At 41.9% G+C, this 23,017-nt stretch overlaps 1 protein-coding gene across 7 annotated transcripts in view; it reads right to left on the reverse strand.

Moving 5' to 3' along the window:
* Positions 1-23,017, reverse strand: part of ST7 (suppression of tumorigenicity 7) — a 241,517-nt gene that overhangs the window by 115,402 nt on the left and 103,098 nt on the right. For 6 of the 7 annotated variants that reach the window (XM_075929169.2, XM_075929170.2, XM_075929167.2 and 3 more), the window contains exons 2-3: positions 10,228-10,310; positions 2,371-2,530 (exon numbers count right to left, since the gene is read on the reverse strand). In XM_075929169.2, the coding sequence (XP_075785284.2) occupies positions 2,371-2,530; positions 10,228-10,310 (243 nt within the window). Of the gene's footprint in view, positions 1-2,370; positions 2,531-10,227; positions 10,311-10,477; positions 11,242-23,017 lie in introns of those variants that run through there. The other variant, XM_014573358.4, reaches the window with a different exon arrangement.

Raw genomic sequence — 23,017 nt, forward strand, 5'->3', positions numbered from 1 at the left:
GTAAAGGGGTCTTCGGTTTTCTTAAAAAGCAGTTACACTTCTTGAAACGTCACACGTTATCTAAATGAAAATATAAACTGGGAGACAGAGACATGGATTTTGTTGAACCTACAGAAGCATAGACCATATTCTCATTTCTGTAAGATCTGATTCCTCAACAATCTCTAAGAAAGAGAATATATTTCCTCCTACCCTCTGGTGTCCTATCTATATACCTATGTGGCTCCTTTCACAGGAGTATCCATGCACATGGGAAGCAATAAGGCATTAATCCTCAGAACACTCCCACAAAATAGGCAAGTTCTATCATCCCCATTTTACAGATGAGAAAATGAAGCACAGAGAGATCAAGACCCTACAATAGTAGCTGTAGGTGCTGAACACATCTGGAAATCAGCCTTTAGGTGATCTGCACACAACAGAAGACTGTGATAGAGCCACAAACTGGACCCCAAATCTCTAAATTCAAATCCAGTGCCATCACCACAACACAACCCTCCTTTTCATCACCACATTTTAGGACCATTTCTTATGTGCTAATACTGTCTTCATATGAACACAGGGCACATAAACACATGTGTCCACAATCAAAAAAAATCAATCAAATCAATTTCATGTCTTCACCTTTCATGCAAGCATCTCAATGTGCGTCAGAAATGACCAGGATACAGAAAGATAATACAGCTCTTATTAGAGACACACAACACAATTAAGGCCAATTGTCGGAAGTAAACACTGAATTTGAGAATCTCAGTTTCTGGATCCTAAGACACCAAGGATTTTATGTACAGCACTCAGAACTCCCTTTGAATTAATGGGAGCTGTCATACTGAGCACCTCAAAAAACCAGGCCCGAGGCATCCCACATGAAGCATAAAAAACCAGAGGCCTCTTTCAAAAATCTAGCTGCATATGACTTGCCTAAAAATCACACAGCAAATCAATGCCAAAGTCAGGAACAGAACCAGTCTCTAAATTATTGCAAACCATAGTGCTGCTACTTACTAAAATGAAAAGCAAATGGTGCTTATGAACTGTTCACAATAAGGTAAAAAGAATACACTGCAAAAGCAGATGGATACGCTTGAGACCTTTCTGTGATTTTCCTGATAATGGACTCATTAAACCAAGTATTTCTGAAAAAGAACAAAGAACTGCTTTGCCTTTTACAACAGTAACGTAAAAAGAATGGGTGTCACTTCTAAGAAACTTCTGAAGTTCAGGGGAAATGTCTGTCTTTTGTTTATTCTAATACAATCCAAGCAATCAGCTTTTAGAAAGACATAATTACCTCTGAGCAATTAGTCAATTTTTTATTTGAAAACAAGACAATTTTACAGTTAGTCTTATGTGGTCATGATTGAAGGTAAGATTGTGCTTTACAACCTGCCCTATCTAAGGGGGGCACATAGTTTGCACCATTTTTGCAGTACCCCTGGGAGGTACAATTTCTCTCCAGTCTGGGACTGGTCCAAACAAGCAGCAGATTGTTACCCCCATTCCAATATGTTCTCCAATCATCTATTGGATTTGAAATCCTGGTTTTATTGATTTCAATGAGAATACAGACTTCAGTGAGGTCAACATTTCATGCTAGGTATAAAGCTCTGGCTTACACCTCCATATCTATACCTTCAGGGAGATGGAGAGAGAGAGAGAATATCTGTAGGAATGTTTTACTTCTCCTAATTTCGCTATGTTGCTAATTAGATGTGGATGTAATTTGGCTTTCAGGCATCATCTTCTTAGGCCTTGATCCTGCAAATACTTAGGTACATGTCTATCTCTATACATGTGAGTAATTCTTTACAGTATCAGGACCTTAATCACTACTAGAAACAGATATTTCTTTCGCCTTGGATAAACTCCGTACAGAAACAACAGTTCTGCTTTTCTCGTTATGAACTGACTTCAAGACATCTGAATTGTAAAAACTCATGTTTTGACTTTTGACCATACCAAGTGATCTGCAGTTCTTTTCATATTATTTTACACAAATTTTCATCCAATGTAAATTCCAAACCATACCAAACAAATAAAACCAACATGTCTTTATATACAGCTAGTTTTTACTTTGCTTTTCCTGGGAACAGGCTTATAGCATTAATAAACAGTATTTATATATGAATGATCTATGATTTAATTTCTGAATACAAAGAAGGCAGACCAATTAAAATGTAAAGTGAAGATTTAAAACCAATGTCCAGCGAATACCATGTTGTGTGAGCAAAGGGGATATTTTATCCTCTCTCTGCAGTTGAAACATAGTAAAAAGCCACCAACTGCTTAGTTAAATTGGGGGGGGAGGGAAGAAAGAGAGAAGAGTGATGCTGACAGTTAATTGTTTGCAGCAGACAGGAATACGCTTACCTGAAACACTCTGTCGATTTGAATCAGAGTCCCCATTGCTTGTGTTAGAGTTGTTGGGGGAGTTATTGTCCACCCCACCCAGCAGAGGGCGCAAGTGACTCACGGAGACCTGCTCAATGAATGATGTCCCATACTTGCGAAAATACCACCACTCAAATATCTAGAACAGAAGCAGACAATATCACATTACCAGTGCAAATTTTATGTCTGTTCTCCAAGGAATCTAATGTGTATGATTAATGCCCTTGCATCTATTTAGATTTTACTTTACATTTATTAGCATTTATTTATCCATTCTTAACATTTCTTATTTATCACTCAGCATTTCTCAGAAACCATAAAAGGAAAGAGATGAAAATAATGAGACTCTGGTTTTTCCACTATCCAATCAATATCTCCCTCCCCACTCATATTTACAGAACCACTAATGCATCCCCTGTGCTGCTGGACTGATCCCTGTATTATAATCACCAGTAGTTTTTCTTTGGGAGATCAGCCCTCCAACTAATACATTTTATTGTCAGGACAATTATATGTACACAAACATATATTTCTGATACTTCCATAATGAAAATACAAATTTTATTTGGAGGGCAGTGGTGCATGTATTGCAGAAACCATAAAATCAGCTCTGAAAATGAAGATAAATGTAAAAATTCTTTCTGATTGAAAATATGATAAACACACACATTAGTAATGAGATAGTCTCAGAAGGTTTTGAAGTAATATTGGAATAAAAGCAAACTTCAGTACGGTAAAAGGCAGAAGATGACTCAAGTAAAGGGTTCTTGAAAAATTTGCAGTACTTCCTGATATTGATTAGGTTGGAAACTGTGCATGAATGGCCTTTCTCTTTCTCTGTCTGTCTCTCTCTTTTTTTTTTTTTTTTGTAGTGTTTCCGTATTTCTGAGTACAGTCCTTTCCAATACCTGAAACTGCTTACGTAGCCCTGTACAAAACATCAGCCCATTATTAATCTATATTTTTCCCCGAGGAATTAGTAAGTGGATTTACTGAAAATCTGCAGGGCTAAGTTCAAATGACGTACCAGCCAACCTGCAGGTTCTGGTCACAAAGGCTGGCACTAAATCAGTTTCTGCGGGGAGGGTCAAGCGCTACATGGTAGTTCAGATTAATTTAACACCTTCCCTCCCAAGCCACTGTCTACTCCCAGAAGACAGTCCTCTCACCTCAGACCCCACATCATTTCCTACAACTAATCCTTCAGGTCATTATGGTACTGAGTTGCTTCCTCTTCACCACAGCAGAGTCCTTCACATGTGTCAGATAAGAAATGCTTCTTCTCCCAATCCTCAAGTGTCCTCATAGGGAAATGGAGCGCCACTATTTCCATGCAGTAAGTGATGTCACTCTACTGGACTCTAAACCCCCTAAATTAAACACTAGACAATCAACCTCCGGAGGGTCAATGTTTGTCATGTAGACATGCCCCTAGAGATGCCATAAGCAGCTCCTACACCGTCTCATCCCTAACCCCCACTGAAACCAAGGATCAGAGATGAAATGGGAGGTACCTTTCCTCCAATCCTCCTGAGGCTCTGTGGAGGCAGTCTAGGATCAGGCCTATTATTTGTAATTCTTCGCTCATCTCTTTATTACATTTGTTCATTGTCTCCTTTTCTCGTGTGCCTGTTCTGTGGTTCATGTGTGTTTGTGCCCCTCCACCTGCTAATGAAACACCTAAACCAGAACAGGGAGCTGTTTACCCAGCTTTACATTTAGTAATGCTATTAATCACTGTAGGGAAAACACAGAACCCTGAACTATGATCTTAGCAGGTGAGGTGAGGAGGAATTGATTTTCAAATAGTCTCTTCTAAAAAGGCACTTTTTAAAGAAACTCCTAAATAAATCTCTGTTATTATTAAAGATACAGTAAACTTCTGATAATCCGGCACCTTTAGGACCCAGGGGGTGCCGGATTATCAGATATGCCGGACTATCAGAAGGGGGGGCTATGAGGGGTCTGGAGTGGGGTGGGAGGGGATGCCACCCCAGACCCCTCATAGCCCCCCCTTACGATAGTCAGGCTCTGCCCCAGGAGTCCCTGATTCAGCCACTGCTGGTCAGTTTCAGCAGCAGCTGAATCGGGGATGCCTGCAATAGAGCAGCTGGGGTGCTGCCGGGTTGGTCCCACAGCGCCGAGGGGCGGCACTATGGCACCAACCCAGCAGCCCTCCAGCTGCTCTTAGGGATGCCTGGGACAGAGCAGCTGGGGTACTGCCCGGTTGGTCCCCGATTCAGCCGCTGCTGAAACAGATCAGCGGCTGATTCCAGGAAGCCCGGGGCAGAGCTGCTCTGCCCCGGGCTCCCTGGAATCAGCCGCTGATCTGTTTCAGCAGCGGCTGACTTGGGGACCCCTGGGGAAGAGCAGCTGGGGTCCTGCCGGGTTGGTCCCGCAGCGCCGAGGGGCGGCGCTACAAGACCAACCCCGCAGCACCCCAGCTGCTCTGCCCCAGGCGTCCGAATTCAGCTTGCTGGTGAAACTGACGCTGCTGGTCAGTTTCAGCAGTGGCTGAATCCCAACCCCTGGGGCAAAGCAGCTGGGGTGCTGCCGGGTTGGTCTTGTAGCGCCGCCCCTCGGCGTTGCGGGACCAACCCGGCAGCACTCCAGCTGCTCTGCCCCAGGCGTCCCCAAGAGCAGCTGGGGTGCTGCCGGGTTGGTCCCGCAGCCCCGAGGGGCAGCACTACCAGACCAACCCGGCAGCACCCCAGCTGCTCTGCTCCCGGCTTCCCCGATTCAGCTGCTGGTCAGTTCCTGTCCGGCTGCCCCAGCACTTCCGGGTTCCTGATGGTGCCGGACCATCAGGAGTCCCGGAGCATTGGATGCCGGACTAATGGAGTTTTACTGTAACTTATTTTTAAAATAACTATCCAGCTTTACAAGTCACTTTTAACCCACACAAACACTGGATGTATGCATGACACCAAAAGCAGTGAGTAGTAGGGCTACTTTCAGTGCTTAAATTGTAGTGAAAAAAAGTGCTGGGGCTCAAGCAATTATCTGCTAGTGCTCAAACAATTTATTTTTACTTTCAGAAAGGGGATGGCAAGCCCAGAGGTACCAGGCTATGACTTGCCAAGTCTAGGGGTGCAAGCCCTGGCATACATTAAGCACTGTATACATTATAAAAACACCACCCTGGCCTCAATGACTTTCAATAAGACTTAAGGCTTGTCTGCACGGGAGGGGGAGGGGGAGGGGGAAGACAGAATACAAGCCCCCCCCCCCCCCCCGGCCGCCCAGTTCGGGTTCAGCCGTGCACTAGGTTCAGGGCCCAGCCACACGGCGGCAGCGGCGGGGAAGGGCGCAGATTTTTCCTTTGCCCCCGGGTACATAACACCCTCGCTATGCCACACTGCAGCTTGTTCCAAGCAACCCCATTTATTGGACCATAGGAACATTACTGTCAGAGATAAAAGGACTAAAATAATAAAAGGACTTTGTTTACAAAATCAACAGTCCTACTTAATATTAACATCTCTCTCAAGACTTAGGCCTAACTTAGTCCTGGTATCCCCATGAGCAGCTACAATTTGCCTCTCTTCCTTTTCAGAACTGGGGATTTTATCAGTTTCCAAGTTCTTTGTTTAAGGATTCCCTGCTTAGATTTCCTCGCCTTGCTCTACCCCCATTATCAACCAGCCTGTTGTTCAAAATGAGATGGGGATACAGCTCCAAAAGCAAGAGACATCTGTAGTGTTTAAGGGACAAAGTAACTTGGATGTTTGTCTCACCAACAGAAGTTGGTCCAATGAAAAACACTACTACCTCACCCACCTTTCTCGCTAAGGCTAAAGTTACTCTACAAAGCTTGCAGCGGTGCAGCTGCATCAATGCAAATGCTCTAACTGATGGAAGAGAGCACTTTCATCCGTTTCATTATTCCAGCCCCTGTAAATATGGTAGCTATGTTGGTGGGACATAGTGCTGTCCACACAGTCGTTTAGTCCAGTGTAACTTACATCACTCAAGGGCGTGGCGTATTCATATCTCTGAGCAACAAAACATATACCCACATACAGTGTGTACATAGTCTAATAGCCCAGGATCCATAGGGTTACAACAACACTTCATACAGTCTGTATTATTTGTTAAGCATCAGCAACTGGGCTATCAACAGCCATTGTCTGTCTTCCCACAAACAACCATCTAGGAGTGAGTTAACTCTTTGCACCCATGTAGTAGATAGTATGATAGTTAGCCAGCAGAGTTAAGCATCATATTCATGAACATTCATGAATACCTCCTGCTGGCTTCACAATCTCTTTCTAATGACTTCCTGTACCAGCGTACCAAAAGTATCAAAAGTCTGATGCTCTCCAACACTCTGCTTTAAAGGTTCAGCGAATGCAACTGCACAGATCTTAAGTGAGTCAGGACATTGTGAACTCAACAGGTATGCGCTGTGGCTTGCACTGATTCCCCATTTATTTTCTAGTGCAATTCCAGGTGTTGATTGCAAGGCCATTCAGAATCTAACTCTTGCCTGCAATCATTGCATCAGTTGAATTGTGCCAGAACGCTCTTACCGTCTGTCCTTGTCACTGAGCTCCAGAGGGAGAGCGACAGAACATTCTTGGTGAAGGGTCTGAGACCCTGGCATTCATTCCCTCCCCTAGTTTATCAGAACTGAAGTTTAAACACTTTTAGGCTGTGCAAGATGCAGTTGTTCACCAAGACTCTCTCTGGGGCCATGGGTACACTACAAATACAACCATGTCAGAGAACGTGGTTGATGGATAACGCTCCCCAGAACGGCTTCAGGTTTGGAGAGTTTACTGGACTCTTTTTCATAAACAGGCACAGCCTCAAGGCACTTTCTCAATGGAAACCCATCTTTGGCCTGGTAACCAAAAACAGCTGAGGTCCAGTCCACACTGAATTGGAACCAAGCTGGGGGACAACTCGGTTGATCTCAAGTTCCCTGCCATGCCCGTATTTGTGGTTCTGTTAGGATCTTTATTTAGGCCTTGATTTTATCCCATGAATGGGTTGTAAGTGAAGAGACAGGGATGGTTTTAATGTGTCCCGCTGAGTTCTAAATTATGTAACATAGACCACTAACGACGAGGCTGGTTGCAACAAAAATAAAGTAGTCTTCTGCTATGCAGACCATTAAAAAGTGATGAAATCTTAGCTCTGCTGGAGTCACAGCCAAAGCACACTTGCACTTCAGAGTATCCAAAATTTCACCCAAGGAATCAGAGGAAAAAGAGAAGCAAAATGAGAGGGGGAAAAGAACCATGTTATGTGTGAGCAACCTGAGATTAGCATATAGCAACTCTGCAAAGCTCAGCACCACCAGAGTCATTGCTGTATATCGGCAATTACACAAACAAGAGTTGAATGAGGTGTCTTCTGTACTATCGACTTGCCCCTTTTATTCTAAAATTCTGCAGTAGCTGTGATTTCTCCTTCTGCTTAGTAAATACAGCCAATTCACAGTGGGGAGAAGAAAAGACCATATGGTGGAAAATTCCAAAGGACATTAGAACAATGATCATGACAAATCACAGTAACTTAGATATGATAAGAGAATACTTGTTTTAGAAAACATTTTTATTTTTAATTTTTTTTAATTTGTATTTATTTAATCATTAAAACTGCTTTTAAAGATTTTCATTTTTAATGCTAAGAATGAGTGTTCTGAAATTGCACTCACTGTGAAATATTTTATTATGATTGGTGATAGTTCATCATATTGAAGGGCCTCCTGTTAGAAATGGTATATAAGTTAGAAAAGGTAAAGTTACGGTACCAAGCTAAATGGATCAGTGGTCTCCTAGTACTACCTCATCGCAGCTTCTCACTGCTGTCTTGAGTGATCACAAGTCACTTTTACAACAGCTTTCCTCTGCTGAATTTCTACCACCCAGTTCATTAGCCACATGTTCCCCTCATCACAGTCATAGCTTCTCTATAATGTTGGCTCCTTGGTTTCCCCTTGTCTAATCAATTTACTGATCTCAGGTGTTTCTCATGCAAGCAGGGCTGTGATAAATCACCAGACAATTAAATAGTAATGGAGAGGTAGCCGTGTTAGTCTGATCTTCGTAAAACAAAAGGAAAAAATATGCCAGAGACTCTGATTCTGCTGTAACTACAGTGTCTCTTGGTGAGTCATAGATAAATAGACTTCTCTCCCACCACCTGTGACCCGTGCCTATGTTCCAGCACTACCTTAGAGACCTGCATATGTCTCTGGTTCTGTCTAATGCTTCTTTTCCTTTTTGCTGCCTCTCATTCATCACTCCCCAACATTTCACATGCCAGACATGTATTCCTCTTTCTACCAAGCACAGGTCTCTGCCAGTGAAGCCCATCATTCTTGGCCCTGCTAGCTAGTGGCAGTTAGCATTTTTATCCTCCAAGTGTATTGACTTTAACATACAAAATCTCCCTTGGAATGTATTCTTCTCAAAGGAGACGCAGTAGCTAACACCTGATTTGATCCTCTCCATTCACTTCCTAAGTGATTTCTCTAAACTCTAAAGAGCTGTGCTGTGCTTTGGGGCTTAGATCAGGCAGTTCTGAAGAATGCCCAAGATGCAGTCATTAACTAATTGTCTTCAGTTGCTTGTAAACACTCAGACAAGGCAGCTCTTTGAACAGCTGTAGTGCACCTGTGTTTAACCTGAGCTCTGCTGGTTCACCATGAAACAGGCAGTGACAAGCTGGGGAAGAATGAGGATGAGATGGTGGAAATGCTATGTAAACATCTTGAATTCCATTTCTCCTACAGAAGGGCTCAAAATATAACATTCAGCTCAGAATCCAAACTTTCTTATGGTTAAAAGGCATTATATCAGTTCACGTAATAGTATTTTTGCATTGTTATTTTACTGCATTTTATGCCCCTACAGTTGCACAGAGCAATGTCGCATGAGGAGAGACAAAGAGATCATAATAACTGTTTCATATTATTGCTGTAATGCAGAGCATTCCTGTAAGCACTCTGCATATGGAGAGAATGTAATTGTAGTAATCACAAGCTATAAAGGAGTAAGATTTATTTATATAGAAAGAACTTGACAATGACAACACAGAAATAAAAATATAAGACAACCCTTGTTTGTTCAAGTAACAAACTAGCTCCCAGCATCAAGGTTGAAAAACAGTGTAATAACAACTATATGGATTCAACACTTGTCATACTGTTTCTGTGAATGCGGTCAATAAGGTTGAGTTCCTGTGAACAGATGCAGTAGTCTGGAAACTTAGAACTAGGCTGGTGTTAAGGTCGAGCCCAGTACATATGCTTGCAGAACCAAGGTCAAAAGTTTTAAAAGAGAATGTATATTTTGAAATATATATAAATGTAATACTTAAATATAATTTTCATATAAATATAAATCTATATAAACTTTAGATATTTTAAAATGTTTCCATTTTAATAATTGCCACTTGGAAACCAGACAATGAAATTGGGTTCCTTACCACTTTTTAATGAGATACTTCTACCGTGGCCATCATCAATCTTAATCGTCTAAAAAGAACAAATCAAAAGCCTTTGAATCTCTCTCTCCTTTCTAAAGGAAGCTTTTATTTTTGAAATAGTTGTTTATAGCAACCCTTGACATGAAAACTCTTTTTTGAGATATTAGAGGATTGCTCATTTGTGCTGGACTGCTGGCAGTTATTCTTGCCTTAAAAAGAAAGGACACGGAAGCTTTTATTTTAGAAAAAAATACTATGAATTCCATGAACTGCACAAACATAAATAAGGAATGAAAGACAGATCCAAATATTGCCCCTACAAATCATAACACAGTGTCCATCATACTGTAGATAACAAATAATGTGTTAAATGAAAAGAATGTATATAGTACTTACCAAAATAAGACCTGAGATTAATGAAGACGTGCCTGTCAGGGCAACATAGAACTTGGGGCTTAATGTGTTCAAAAACATACTCACTGAAAGAAAGAAAGAAAAAAAAAAAAGGAAATCATGAGTACAGCAGCAGAACCAGTTCTCCCTTTTGGCTTTCCAACCACCCCCATTTCCACCCCCACTTTGAATAAATTACTTGGTCAACTTAAAAATAAAATCATATAAAGCATATCTCTATTTGTGTGCTCACCTGATGAGGTGCAACCCAGTGTTCTACCCACAGGATTTCATTTTCACAACAGTCAGTCTCAAGGAGTTATAAATCATTCACATAGTCACTTGGCCTTTTCCATTCCCCACTGCACAACCGCATCACTGCATTTTAAAGCTCTTGAAAAGCTATACAGAATGGTTAAGGTAGACAATACGGTATCTTGGCCCAACCTACCACAAGGAATCATGAATAAATCTGAACCTGGGTTCAATTCACTGCTCCACTTCAAAATTATGACCTTGGAGAAGCCATCTGCGGATATTTTTTAAAGGTATTTACGCACAGTTAGGTGCATAAGCATAAGAGTGGCTAACTCCCATTTTTTTTCCAAATTCCACTAGACAACCTATCTGCATGTTTAGGCACCCAAATACCTTTGCAAATCTGTCCCCAGTCTTGCTGTCCCTCAGTACTCCAACAGGAAAATGGAAATGAGACTACTTTCCTCCTTCACAAGGATGCCAGGAGGGAAAAGTATGCTAACAATGGTGAGGTGCTCAAATACTGCAGTGATAGCAGCCAGATTAGTAAAAACTAGTGTTTTCTTTTGCTAATCAGTCTAATTCGTTCTGCAGTCTCCCCTGAAGCCTGGCAGAGAACTAGTACAACCTCCCAGAACTGACCATATTGGTCAGGAAGGAGGAACACCAAGGCATCCGTGGCTGATTGGCCTTCTATGGATCCAACCAACAGCACTGGCTAACAGTAGGATCATCATCAGCTCCCCTCAGTCACTTATGGAGAATTCCTATAGAATTTGAGAGGAAAATAACAAGCTTTTTATAGTTTTAGGGCCATCCTACAGAATTATAGCTCTGCTTTAGAGTCACTGAGGATGATTACTAATAAACCAACCCACCTCTCGAGTAATGAAATCATTCTCTATACAGGGCTCAGTAGTAGTTTATATATAATCCTGTTGGTTTGAGTCTTATCAATTTCTGTCACTTGGAAAGGCAAATCTCTCCAATCCTGGGGTGTTAAAGGGCTCAATAGAGCACTGCTTCTCCCTGCACCACCCCAAGTGATCCAGCCCAGGACAAGGTCAAACTTGATGAGGGATCAGCTATGCCCCGTACTGTATACTTAGTAACTTTTTTTTCTAAACAGACCTAGCAGACTAACAGTATCTAGCTAACTACAAAATAGCCATCTAAAATCCTGACTGAAGGCATGAGAATGCTGCCTACAGCTTCACTCAGTCCTTTTCTGTATCTTTAAGAATGATACTAATTGAATCAAAACAAACAAACTGAAATATGGAGAGGAGATAATGAAGGTCTGATAATAATTCTCAATGGCACAGGGCTAATTTTCAATATTCAGAAAGAAAGAGAACTATCTTCCAGAAAATAATCACATAGAACTTCAAATTCTGTCTGCCAGGCAGCAGCTTTGTTTTGCTTTTGCATGCATCTTTTCTCATATTGTTCCCAAAGAAACTATAAATTGCTAAAAAGTGTGGATGTGTGATTTTTCATTCCACTTAATTTATATTAGCATCAAACTGGCAGAATGGAGTCAATTAGTTTTGTGTTAGTCTTATCCCTCAAATGAACTGGAAGCAGTAACGAGTCAAAACTTAGGGTAAATTCACATACTTTCATTGATTTCATTGTCTCAAATTGAGCTATCTTTATTTACACAAATTGAGGAACAGATCCAATGTTCAGAATTTTCTTCGTACCTTATTTCCGTTCAAATACAAACCGACTATGAAACATTAATGCCTGCTAAGTCCAGCCCCAAGCTATGCTGAGAAGGAAGAGGAACAAAAAGACTGTAATAGCTTTTGCCCTATTCAAACCACCCACACATCTTTTTGAAGAAAATGTTACTTATTCTGGAATGCAAATGTAAGCTTGAAACATAATCATACTGTAACCCTGATGGTGTCACTGATAAAATTATAGTTTGCCAACTAAATCTCTGCTCTGCTTAAGCTAATATATTCATGCACAAAAACATCTTCTGGGATATTGCTGTACTTGTGTCCTGGGCATACCTTTGCTGCAATGCCAATGGTGACTTCAGTGGTTGAGTTGCAGCAGACTTTATTGACATGCTACCCCTTCTGCTCCCGTGTGCAGGAGTAATGGCACATGGAATGTTAAAGTTTTTCATATTAATCACAAACACTGCCCAAGTGAGTTTTGCTTTCCAGTGCTTTTAATGACAGACTGAGTGATTGACGAAAATAGTGAAGTCACGGTGCCTTTGAGCTTTAGAAATCATGGCATCTGTGTGGAATATTGACATAATGCATCTCACTTAACGCAGCATTTTGTGTTGAGGTGTGAGAAGGGCACAGTTTCAAAATGAGAAATTTCAGGCTTGAAAGCAGTTGAGCACAGTCACTTGGGTCTTATCTTTATTGTTCACACAATGAACTTTATACAGTATCAGGGAAAATCTGTCCAGAAGAAAGAGGACTTGTTCACATTACTGTCCACTGAACCTTTTGATTGCCTCTCCCTAACAGGGGAATCACCATAACTGGGATGCTTTGGGAAGTGGGCTCCGTAGAGATATGCTTGCAGAACACTATGATTTAGAGACAATCCCTTATAAGGGATAGTATTATGAGCATGGGAATTTGGAGATGAGTCTTGGAGGTGAGGGTTGGGAACACTGCATTACTATGTGCAGCCAGTCACCAGAGATACTCTCCAATAGTTTTATTGAAGTTTTATTCCTTTCCCATTCTCTGTTGTGCTATCTAATGAACCCCAAGATGGTTACACATTCCTTGACAGACTCCCTGTTTCAAGGGAACAGACTATTGTTGATATAGTACTTGTCAAGAGGTTGGGAGAAGGGATATTGGATCCACATACAGAGCAAGCAGCATGGGGTACAGAGGAAGGAGGTGCATTTCATCTGCTCTAAGCCCTGCAAAGTTTGCTCAAACTTTGTGCAGGTGGAGACTGAATTTCACCTTTAAAGAATACTTCCAATTCCTTCAAAGGGCACTTGGAAAATTCATCACTGCTTCATAACCAGTCTATACAGATCCATATATTTATGCCAATGCCCCTGGCTTCTCTTCCTTTACATGTTTTCTCTCTCTCTCTTTGGGTACGTCTACACAGCAGGGCTAAAGTCGGAATAAGCTACACAACTTCAGCTATATCAATTTCGTAGTTTAAGTCGAAATAGCTTATTTCAGCTTTTGGTGCGGTCTACACAGCAAGAAGTTGAAGGAAAAACATACTCTTCCTTTGACTTCCTTTACTCCTTGTAAAATGAGGGTTACAGGAGTTGGAGTAAGAAGTCCTCCAGCTCGGCATTATTTCAACATTCTGTCAAAATAACTGCTTGTAGTGTAGATGCAGACGATGTTATTCCGAAATAACACTGTGTACACATAGTCTTACTGATGAATGCCACTGTTAACTTTTACTACTTCTTGACAAAACAGCACCCTTCTCTAAGACCATTATTGTTACAATAATTGCTACAAGACTACAGATGTTCAGAATAGGTGGGCCATATTCTTAGTTGATGCAAACTGGCATAGTGCTGTTGATATATATATATATATATTGGAACAATGCTCATTTACAGTAGCTGATTATCTGGCCTATGTCTATTGGGTAACACTGCTTTTTACTTCAATTAAAAGGGCAATACAACTATTAACTCCTGCCAATTATTCTGTCACAAGGTATTAATCACTCCCGCTCTCTTCCCTGAGGCTTCATTATGAAATGAAATTGCTTTCCAGTATGGAACCTATATCTCCATACACATCAGACTAACTACAAGGAAAAATATGTGGTTAGATCGTGTTCCCCTTCAAGTCGATGAGAGTTTTGCCTGAGCTTTAGTGGAACTTGGATCTAACTTTTTTATATAGGGTTGCCAACTCTCCTAGATTGGATGTCATTGCTGCAAATGGCATCTGGTCCATCCGGTTAGTAGGTTGGCAGACCTATAGTCAGTGCCAACTGCCCGATTTGCCAAAAGAATGTGCTTTAATTATTTTGTTAAATCCCAATTGCTTCCAAAAGCTTTTGTAGATGGCTGAAATAGTGTGTTTGTGAAAATAATGGAATATATTTTAGTTATTCTATTATTCAAATCATTTGGGGGGAAGGATCTAACACAGACTGCTAGATACCTAAATGACCCATTTTAAAATTAATTGCAACTCAGGCTAATTAGCAGCTTTCCTCATAAATTCACTGACAATTTATTTTGTTTTGTTTGTGGAGGACACTTATATTTTGCACACATATCAAAGAGACAGAATCCCCGCTTTTTGTCAAAAGCTCAACTCAGTCTTAACACAGCTTGTTGGCCCCTCCATAATTACAGACTCTAAATCTAAGGGCTATAACTTATTTTAAGTTATTACAGAAATGTCACACTAACATACAAGGTGCATGGAACAATGGCCAATGAAGGACTAAGTGAAAGATCAAACAACCACCTCAGACAAACCACTGTGCAGAATTCCTGCCTCAAAGTGATTAGAACCACAGGTTCTTGAATTTTAAATGATTCATTTAGTGTCTACACCTTCAAACTGTGCGCATCCTAAACCGTCTTTAGAAGAGCCATAACTCAGTTGGGACAAGTGTGTTCATGTCAGATTGGGCCACCCATGCTTGAGTATCATGGTCCTCCCCCTCCCCCCTTCCAATTATAAACGTAGGAGGAAAATTTGAGATCAAACATGTTGGTGTTGCACCAAGAAAAGCCCTGGTCCCATAATAGGGGTTTTTCCTGTGAATCTTTTTTATTTCTGCAAATATTCTAAAGGAATTACCAAAACGACAACCAAAAAACCCCTAAAAGTTGAACAGAACTACTGTATGGGCTTCAAATGTAACCAAGTTCTTGCAAATTCTAAACAGCTTCCTTCTCTAAGGCTTCTTGGTGTAAATTAAGGACGAAACCTTGAAAATATCAGTGCTTTTGGAATGGTCGTGTGTTTGCTTCCACCAAAACCTATCAGCATCAGACTGGGCAGTGCACAGGAAAATTAGGGTGCACACTCACTTTGTTTAACCACCTACCATAATGCTAAAGCAAGAGGCCTGAATCAGAGTCAGATTCAGACATCTGAGGCCAGATCCAATGATCATAGAAATTAATGGAAAAGACTGCTATTGGCCTCAGTGGTTGGGGAACAGGCCCCTGGTGAGAAAAATGTGGCATCAAATTGCCTTTAGCTTCACCAGAACAATAATATCTGGCAACCTGCACAGAGCTTTACATTCCCAAAGCACTGGTCTGGACTAATACTGACTAATTGAATAAGAAAACATCCTGGTTTGAAACAGACAACTCTTACTGTGTCACTGACATTTTTTTTCCTCTTTTGGGAGAGATGATGAGTATTCTCCGGTGCCAAATAAACATAAGGCCAATGTAGGATATCAAAACTCAAGTAGATATATGGTGTTTGGCAATAAAATTTCTATATTTTCATATTTTTAAACATTTTTAAAATAGTTTAATATTTTTCAATACTTTAAGGAGTCTTTATTTACAGTAATTGGTATTCAAAGGAATCTTGAGTTCCATGGTTTATGGATTTTGGAGTATATAGATATGGAGAGAGAGAGATCAGTTTGTGCTGCATGAAAGCTGCTCTTGGGATGCAGATCTTCTGTACCATGGGCACCATGGAGCAAAAAAGCATGGACATTGCCACTGGTCTTCACAATACAATGGTGACCTAGGTTCACTGCCTATTTACTGCTAATTGTGAAGTGAATGAAAGACTGAACCGTCTGATCATTCAGATTGACTAAGGTACTGGCATTTCCTACAAACCAATTGAAACTTCGCTCTCCCCTAAAAAGCACACATGCCCCATGTTTGTGTTTTCTCATCTTCATGTACTTTAGTGCTATGCTGCATGGGGAACTGCTCTTGTATGGTTGCTACTGGGGATTTCCTTTCTTCACTACAAGACTCCTCAGGCTGAAACTGCTTGCATGCATGAGCAGAATATGTATTATAGAAGGACACCTTAACTGTTGGGTCAAGTTGTGGTCTCCCACCACTTTTTAATAATCATGTCCACATCAGCTTGAGAAAAGTAGGTTAAGTTCTGATATTACACTGTTTTCAGATGAGAAGCCTTGATGCAGTGTGCTGATACAGGCAGTGTGGTTTGTGAACATTATCATTTATCCTCATTCTCTGTTCCCGTTTAGATATGCATCGTGCTCCTTCCTCTTGTAAGAGAAAGCACCATAGTATGTACAGCATGAGAAAGCCCGACTCTCTGGAGGGAAAACTACAGCACACAGCACCAGCCAGATAAATTTACAGCAGGCTAAACACTCCCTCCCAAAGCAATCCTACTTAAGCTAAAGGCTGGAATGCTCTCTGTTTATTTCATTGCAAAATGGGCTAATTAGATCAAACGATACCAAGTACTTCAGCAAGTTTTGGAAAAATGTAGGTAGGCTATGTGGTGGTAGTTAAATTTAATGTGCTTATAACTTTAACTGTACCTTCAACATAGGTTTATGAGATTTAGCCTTCTAAAGCTGTACTAAAATGAAAGCAAATTACAAAAGCTCATTATATGCTGTCACTTAAGACAATTAATGGCTTTTGTTTTAAGTACCTGATCAGCACAATTTAACCTGCAGATAGGTTTTGCTCTCTTCTAACATGCTAAGTGTGGGAAGTCATCACTGTATTGATTTCATTTGATTTTTGCATTTGCAGCTGGAAGGATCACTATGTTTGTAATTTGTTCAAAAAACTCCCCCCAGTAAAGGTTTGTTACAAGGATTAGCTTCAGTGCCTAAAATAATTAGGGTTAGGTAAGTAGGTGAGCCTCACTGCTGGAGGAAAACTCAGACATTGACCAACTGCTGGCATTTGTGAAACATCAGCATCAAAAGTCCCACATACTCCTGCGCTACAGAAAGACCTTTGAACGTTAGGGTCCAGTGGTGCTCTTCTTCTATAATCATGTACATATGCCTAGTCCTTTCCCTTCCCATTAGAGAGATAAAAAGACACAGGTCCTCTCTCCTACCTCAGTTGCTTGTTGGCCTTTTATCCAAGGACCACGTGACCAAGAAGCAAACACATGATCCCTGACCTCAAGCCAATCACCTGGGAAACAACTAATTAGTCACTGCTGGGTAAATTTAACTCCCAAAAAAGACAATCCCATTCCTGTGACAAGTAGGATGACAGGCAAGTTGCAGGGTACTAATGTTGCAAAATCTTAGTGAAATGGAAGAGAGGCCTGAGATTTCTCCTGTCCTGTATTTCTCCCACCCCAAGCCAACCATCTGGCTGAGAACTAGAGCTGATATCTGCCAAGCTACCATAGAAACCTCCTGTGACGGCGCGTTGGGGTTTTCCCATCTCCTGCACCCCCGTAATGGCACAGAGACTCCACCAGCCAGTAGAATAGAGGGAGTTTATTGTTTCTCCAGGATACAGCACAGCACAGATGTAATCTGGTTACAGGATGCCTCAGACCCCCTTGAGATGGGGGAGCCTGAGCCCCTAAATCCCAGCCCGTTGCCTAGGCTGCTTCCTCCATGAAACCAGCCAGAAAACCTCACTAGCTCACTTCCAGCCCTGCCCCCAGCCAGGGCTCCACTCCCCTTCTTCCGATTGTTCCACTCCCTGGGAGACAACTCATCAGACAGGTTCTTAGCCCCTTTGCATAATGACTCATCCCCTGCCCAGCTGGGCCGTGCTGCAGCCAGCAGCCAGTGGAGGTCACTCACCACTTAAGCCTAGCAACCAGCAAGGTACCCACACTACGTCACACCTCCCAATCATCAAAAGCTTTTCATACACTCTGAAACCTCCCACTAACTTAAGTTGTACTATGAAGGTCAAACTTAGTGCTAAACCTTTCTTGGAAATTCCTAGTAATGTCAGAAATACAGTAGTAGACTTCCACATACTGTAACAACCTTTCCATTTGGTACAAATTACTACTGTATATGAGTGTTTCAACAAATTATCTTAATGTCCGGATGTTAATTTTAGGAATAATGAATTATATTTGGTAAGAACATAATTTTCCTACTTTTGATGCAGGAGCAACAACTACTGAAATTATTGAAAAAATATAACAGTTCTTACCTGTACCTAGTGAACCTTATTAGTAACAACTCAGAATAGTGATGTGATTATTTCTCTTAATTTCCTTCATGAAGCTCATTACATTGGAATTCAATGTTTTTTCTCTGTCCAATGCACCTCTAGAATGGCATCAAGAAATGTCTAGCATGTCAGTGATAGGAACATTGCTCTTCAATAGTCTTACTATAAAAATAAACTTAACACTTCCCCCTCCTGAAACCCATTTTCTTTCACTCATCTTTCTTATAAAAAACATGTGATGTACGCAGGAAGCACAGATATATTTTCAGTAACAGGATGACAGCTACTATGCATCTTGGATGAGTCTCCATGAACTCTATCCTTCTCATGTTCACTAGCATCTCCCAACTGCTTAGTACTGAGGGGGATAGTGTCTTAGAAATCCCTAAAACAGAGAGGTTAGACACAGGAAGACTCTTGAGATCAGAATATAGATTCCAGCTGGGGATGCTGCAAACATATTGTTCTCAGCCAGTGCAAGGGGCCATCTAATGGAGCCAGGAGCAGATAATCATCTGAATGTGAGCTCCCAGCGGAACACTGAGGCCAACAAATGCTAATGTGTGCCTAAATGAGATTAGTAGTCCCTCATTAAGGGGACAGGCAGCCCTGACTGGACTGCAGGTTGGACCTCTCTGGTCTGGCGCCTTTGGGACCTGACCAGTCCCAGACGAGGGAATTTGCTGGACCAGAGGAGGTCCCTTGCTACCAGCTCCCCATACCATGTTTCCTTCTAGCTGCCAACTCCAGACACAACTCCTGCTGGGCTGCCATGCTGCTGTAGCCCCGGCAGCCCAGACTGATCTGGCCCCAGCCCCACTACTGGGACTGATGCAGCTGCTGTGTCTCCAGCCCAGACCCCACTATCGCAGCTGTTGCAGCTGACGCATCTCTGGCCCCAGCCCTGCTAATGGGGCTGCTGCAGCCACTGTGCGTTGCGCTACCGCCAATCCCAGCCTCAGCCCCACTGGGCTCCAAGATGCCAGTCCTCTTGCCACTGGGGCTCTCAGTCAGGACTTGCTGGTCCAGGAATACCTGTGATCCTGCTGGACCATGGATGTTGCCGGATGAGGGGGTCCCGGTTTTGGGAGGTCCTACCTGTAGTAACTGACAGGGTGTTGAACAGCTTGCAAGACTGCTTAGAGATGACTAAAATCTCAATGTTCAGCATATCACCAGGGCATACAAGGAGTTCCTGGTATGCTTTAAAGTCAGCCAGTGCACTGGATACTGCTTCATATAGTGATGAAGAAACAGCCGCTGGTGCGAGATGAGGTGCTCGTGCTGTTCAATCCCTGGATCCCAATTCTCTTAAAGTTCCAATATCAGAGGCCTGGCCACAAAGTGGAGCCCTATTTCTCTTTCTCTTCCTCAGTAGTGCAGACCGGTACCTCCGTACTTGTGAGGGTGGACCCAGCACTCCTAAGAAAGTCCTGGTGGTATCCTACATGCCTTGTTCACTAAACAAGGGGCTAGCAATGGCTGAGCCCTACAGTAGAAGCCCCTGATGAAGAGAGCATATGTCCTGGTGATGGGGAGGTGGAGGAGGAGCAGAACTCCTCTAGCTGTGATGGGTATAACATTTTCAGTACCAGAGTCTGTCCCAGTGCCAATGCATGTCTTGCCACCACAATGTACTTTACGATGCCTATGTCTCATCCCCTATCACTGGGGTCAGTGCCAAGGGGAGCATCTTTGGAGTCAGTGGTATCCTGCTGCATTGCAATCTGGTCCATCTCTCCCTTTTCTGACATCGCATGGGGTTGGAGTTCCTCTCTCCACCCGCTTTGCTGTGCCTGTCTCTGTGGAAGGAAACCGATCTCCCTCTTTAGCTCGTTTTATATGGGTTAAACTTTAACACCTGAAGTATTATTTTCAGCTTGGATATTAAAGCAGAGGTTGGCACAAATGCCAGCAGTGATGCCTGCATTAATGTTGGTTGCCAGATTTTTCCTCAGCGCTGTCTTCTTCATGAGTACGTATGCACAGCAGGGCTAAACTCAAAGTAAGCTATGCAACTTGAGCTACGCTAATTGCATAGCTTAAGTCAAAATAACTTATTTCAAATTTGGGCATGTCTACACAACACTTATTTCAAAATAGAGCATTCTTCCTCCAACTTCCCTTACTTCTCATAAAATGAGAGCTACAGGAGTCAGAATAAGAAGTCCTCCGGCTGAACATTATTTCGACATTATATCAAAATATCTGCTTGTGTGTAAATACTTCATTATTTCGAAATAATGTCAATTATTCTGGAATAACGCTACTGTATAGACGTACCCCATGGTTGTCTGAGGCATTGTTTGATCAGTAGGACACTAGAGAATGCTGGCTTGTCCATTAGTAGATTTTTGAAAGCTGGTTTCCGCTGGGTCTCATGAGACCTTACTGGACTATTCCAAAAGGAGACATTTCAGTCTTGCATCTCAAGATCGGTAAGTCCTTGTGGAGAAAGATAAGCAGACCAAGTGTCTGCTTGGAATGTGTGATTTCCTCGGAAAAAAGAGATATTTACTGTGCCTTCCTTCAAAGGGCTTAGTCCATCACAGGATAGAAAGGGCATGAAGCCTGCAGGATTTGATCCCTCCATTAGAGAAGCTCTGTATAGAGAGTTTGGCCAGTAAAGTTTGGTCCACTGCGAGATCAGTTTCTGGCAGTTGAAGCAAGAGACCAGAAATGGTTTGGATGACATGCAGATTTTGAAGAAGCTATGCCTAAGAAGTAGCAGCTAGGGATTCCCCAGGTTCGGTCTTAATGCTATGGGCAATAACAGGTAGCTGATGGAGGTTTACAGCTGCCGTGCCCTTTTTGCCTTCATGTCAGAGGCTTTTTTCTGCAGTAAAAACAGCAGCCATAAGCTAAGGTGCAGAGAGTCACAGCGTCACATGCCATTTAAATTTCACCAAAGTAATGTCAACTTGGACTGTTAAGAAGGTACTCCTATCCTAATAGTACCCATCATCACCAGATAAAGAAATGGATAATAAGATGTTTTAAAGAAAACTTTGTTTGCTAGCATTCTCTTCAGCAAGAAACACTTAACAGCTGTGATTGGGAAATCTACACTTCTCTTAAATTTTGCCTTTGTTGTCTCTACTTCTCCATTGTTTGTCTGTCTGATTCTTTAATTGTTTCAGTTAGTTGCAAAACTACTATGCAAGATTTGAATCAGCCAAGGTGGTGGGGGTCTGACTGTTTTGTAATGATAAAGAATAAGAATTTTAGTTAAATAATTATTTCGTAATATTGTCGAAAAAATGACTGGTTAACATGACCTAGGTTTTACTAAAAAACATGGGCATGGCCTGAGTTTCACTATAAAACCTGGGGTTCAAGAAAAAATGAGAGAGAACTTACCTCCAGGACACAGCACAGCTCCATCAAGATCAAAGCTGCCAGAACAGTCTTCACCACTGTGCTGTGCCACAACCAGAGCTCCAGATGACCTGGACTTTGCCTGGCCTGTAGGGGGAAGCTCACCCACGCACTTGGGAGTGGGAGCATTGTGTGCTTCGTGTGCATATTCTGCTTTGGTAATGCTTAAACAACAGAGATTAAGGCTATGACCGTGTAAAGCTCTTTCACCGGGAAATGGTCTCACCTATTCCTGAGTCCACTGGGAAGGGGTCTTAGTCGTCATTCCATAAAAGGGGTTAAGTTGCGTTTCTTATTTCCTGACTACTGAAAAGCGAGGGTAGTGGGTGAGAGTTCTACATTGTGTGGGTAACAGAAAAGGCTCAGGGCACATATGTTGCCCTGCTAGGCATTGCTAGTCAAAAAACTTGGCCTTCTACTCAAGGCATATATGCATTGACAATGGGATCCCTACTGACAATACTCAAAGAACCTGCATTTCCCACTGCAAAAAATGTATTAACCAGAGTTCCCTGCCTGGGAAAGTGCCATCTGGAACAATCACATTCTGCCTGCCTACTTTCCTCCAGCAAGCTCAACTCAAGAAGGCAAATTTCACGTTAAAAACTGTAATGTGATTGCTTGCACCCCAGAGATGGCTGCATTTCGGTGATGGGTAGAGTGATCTTTAGATGTAGGCCCTAATCCTGCAATGAGCTCTATGTGAGTGGATTCCTGTACCTACACTGGAGCTAATTGCAGGACCAGGGACATCATCCTTAAAGTGCACTGGGATAAAAAAAGCCCACCTAAATATGGAAACAATATTATCACAGGAGGGAGGGGGAAATATATAAAGTGCCCTTCCTCACTACCTTATTTAAATTATAAGGCGGGAGTGTTTATAAATACTAACAATAAAGATTTTGAGGTAGCCTTCACATTTATACTTTAAGTAATCTTCCAGAGGAAAAGGCAGCTGAATACATACAGTGTTTTGCTTACTGAATATTTGATGCTTTGTTCTAAAAATGAATCTTGGTTAAACTCAGG

The sequence above is a fragment of the Pelodiscus sinensis genome, chromosome 1 (assembly GCF_052426305.1).
Source record: "Pelodiscus sinensis isolate ZL-2025 chromosome 1, ASM5242630v1, whole genome shotgun sequence".
Lineage (NCBI taxonomy): Eukaryota > Metazoa > Chordata > Testudines > Trionychidae > Pelodiscus > Pelodiscus sinensis.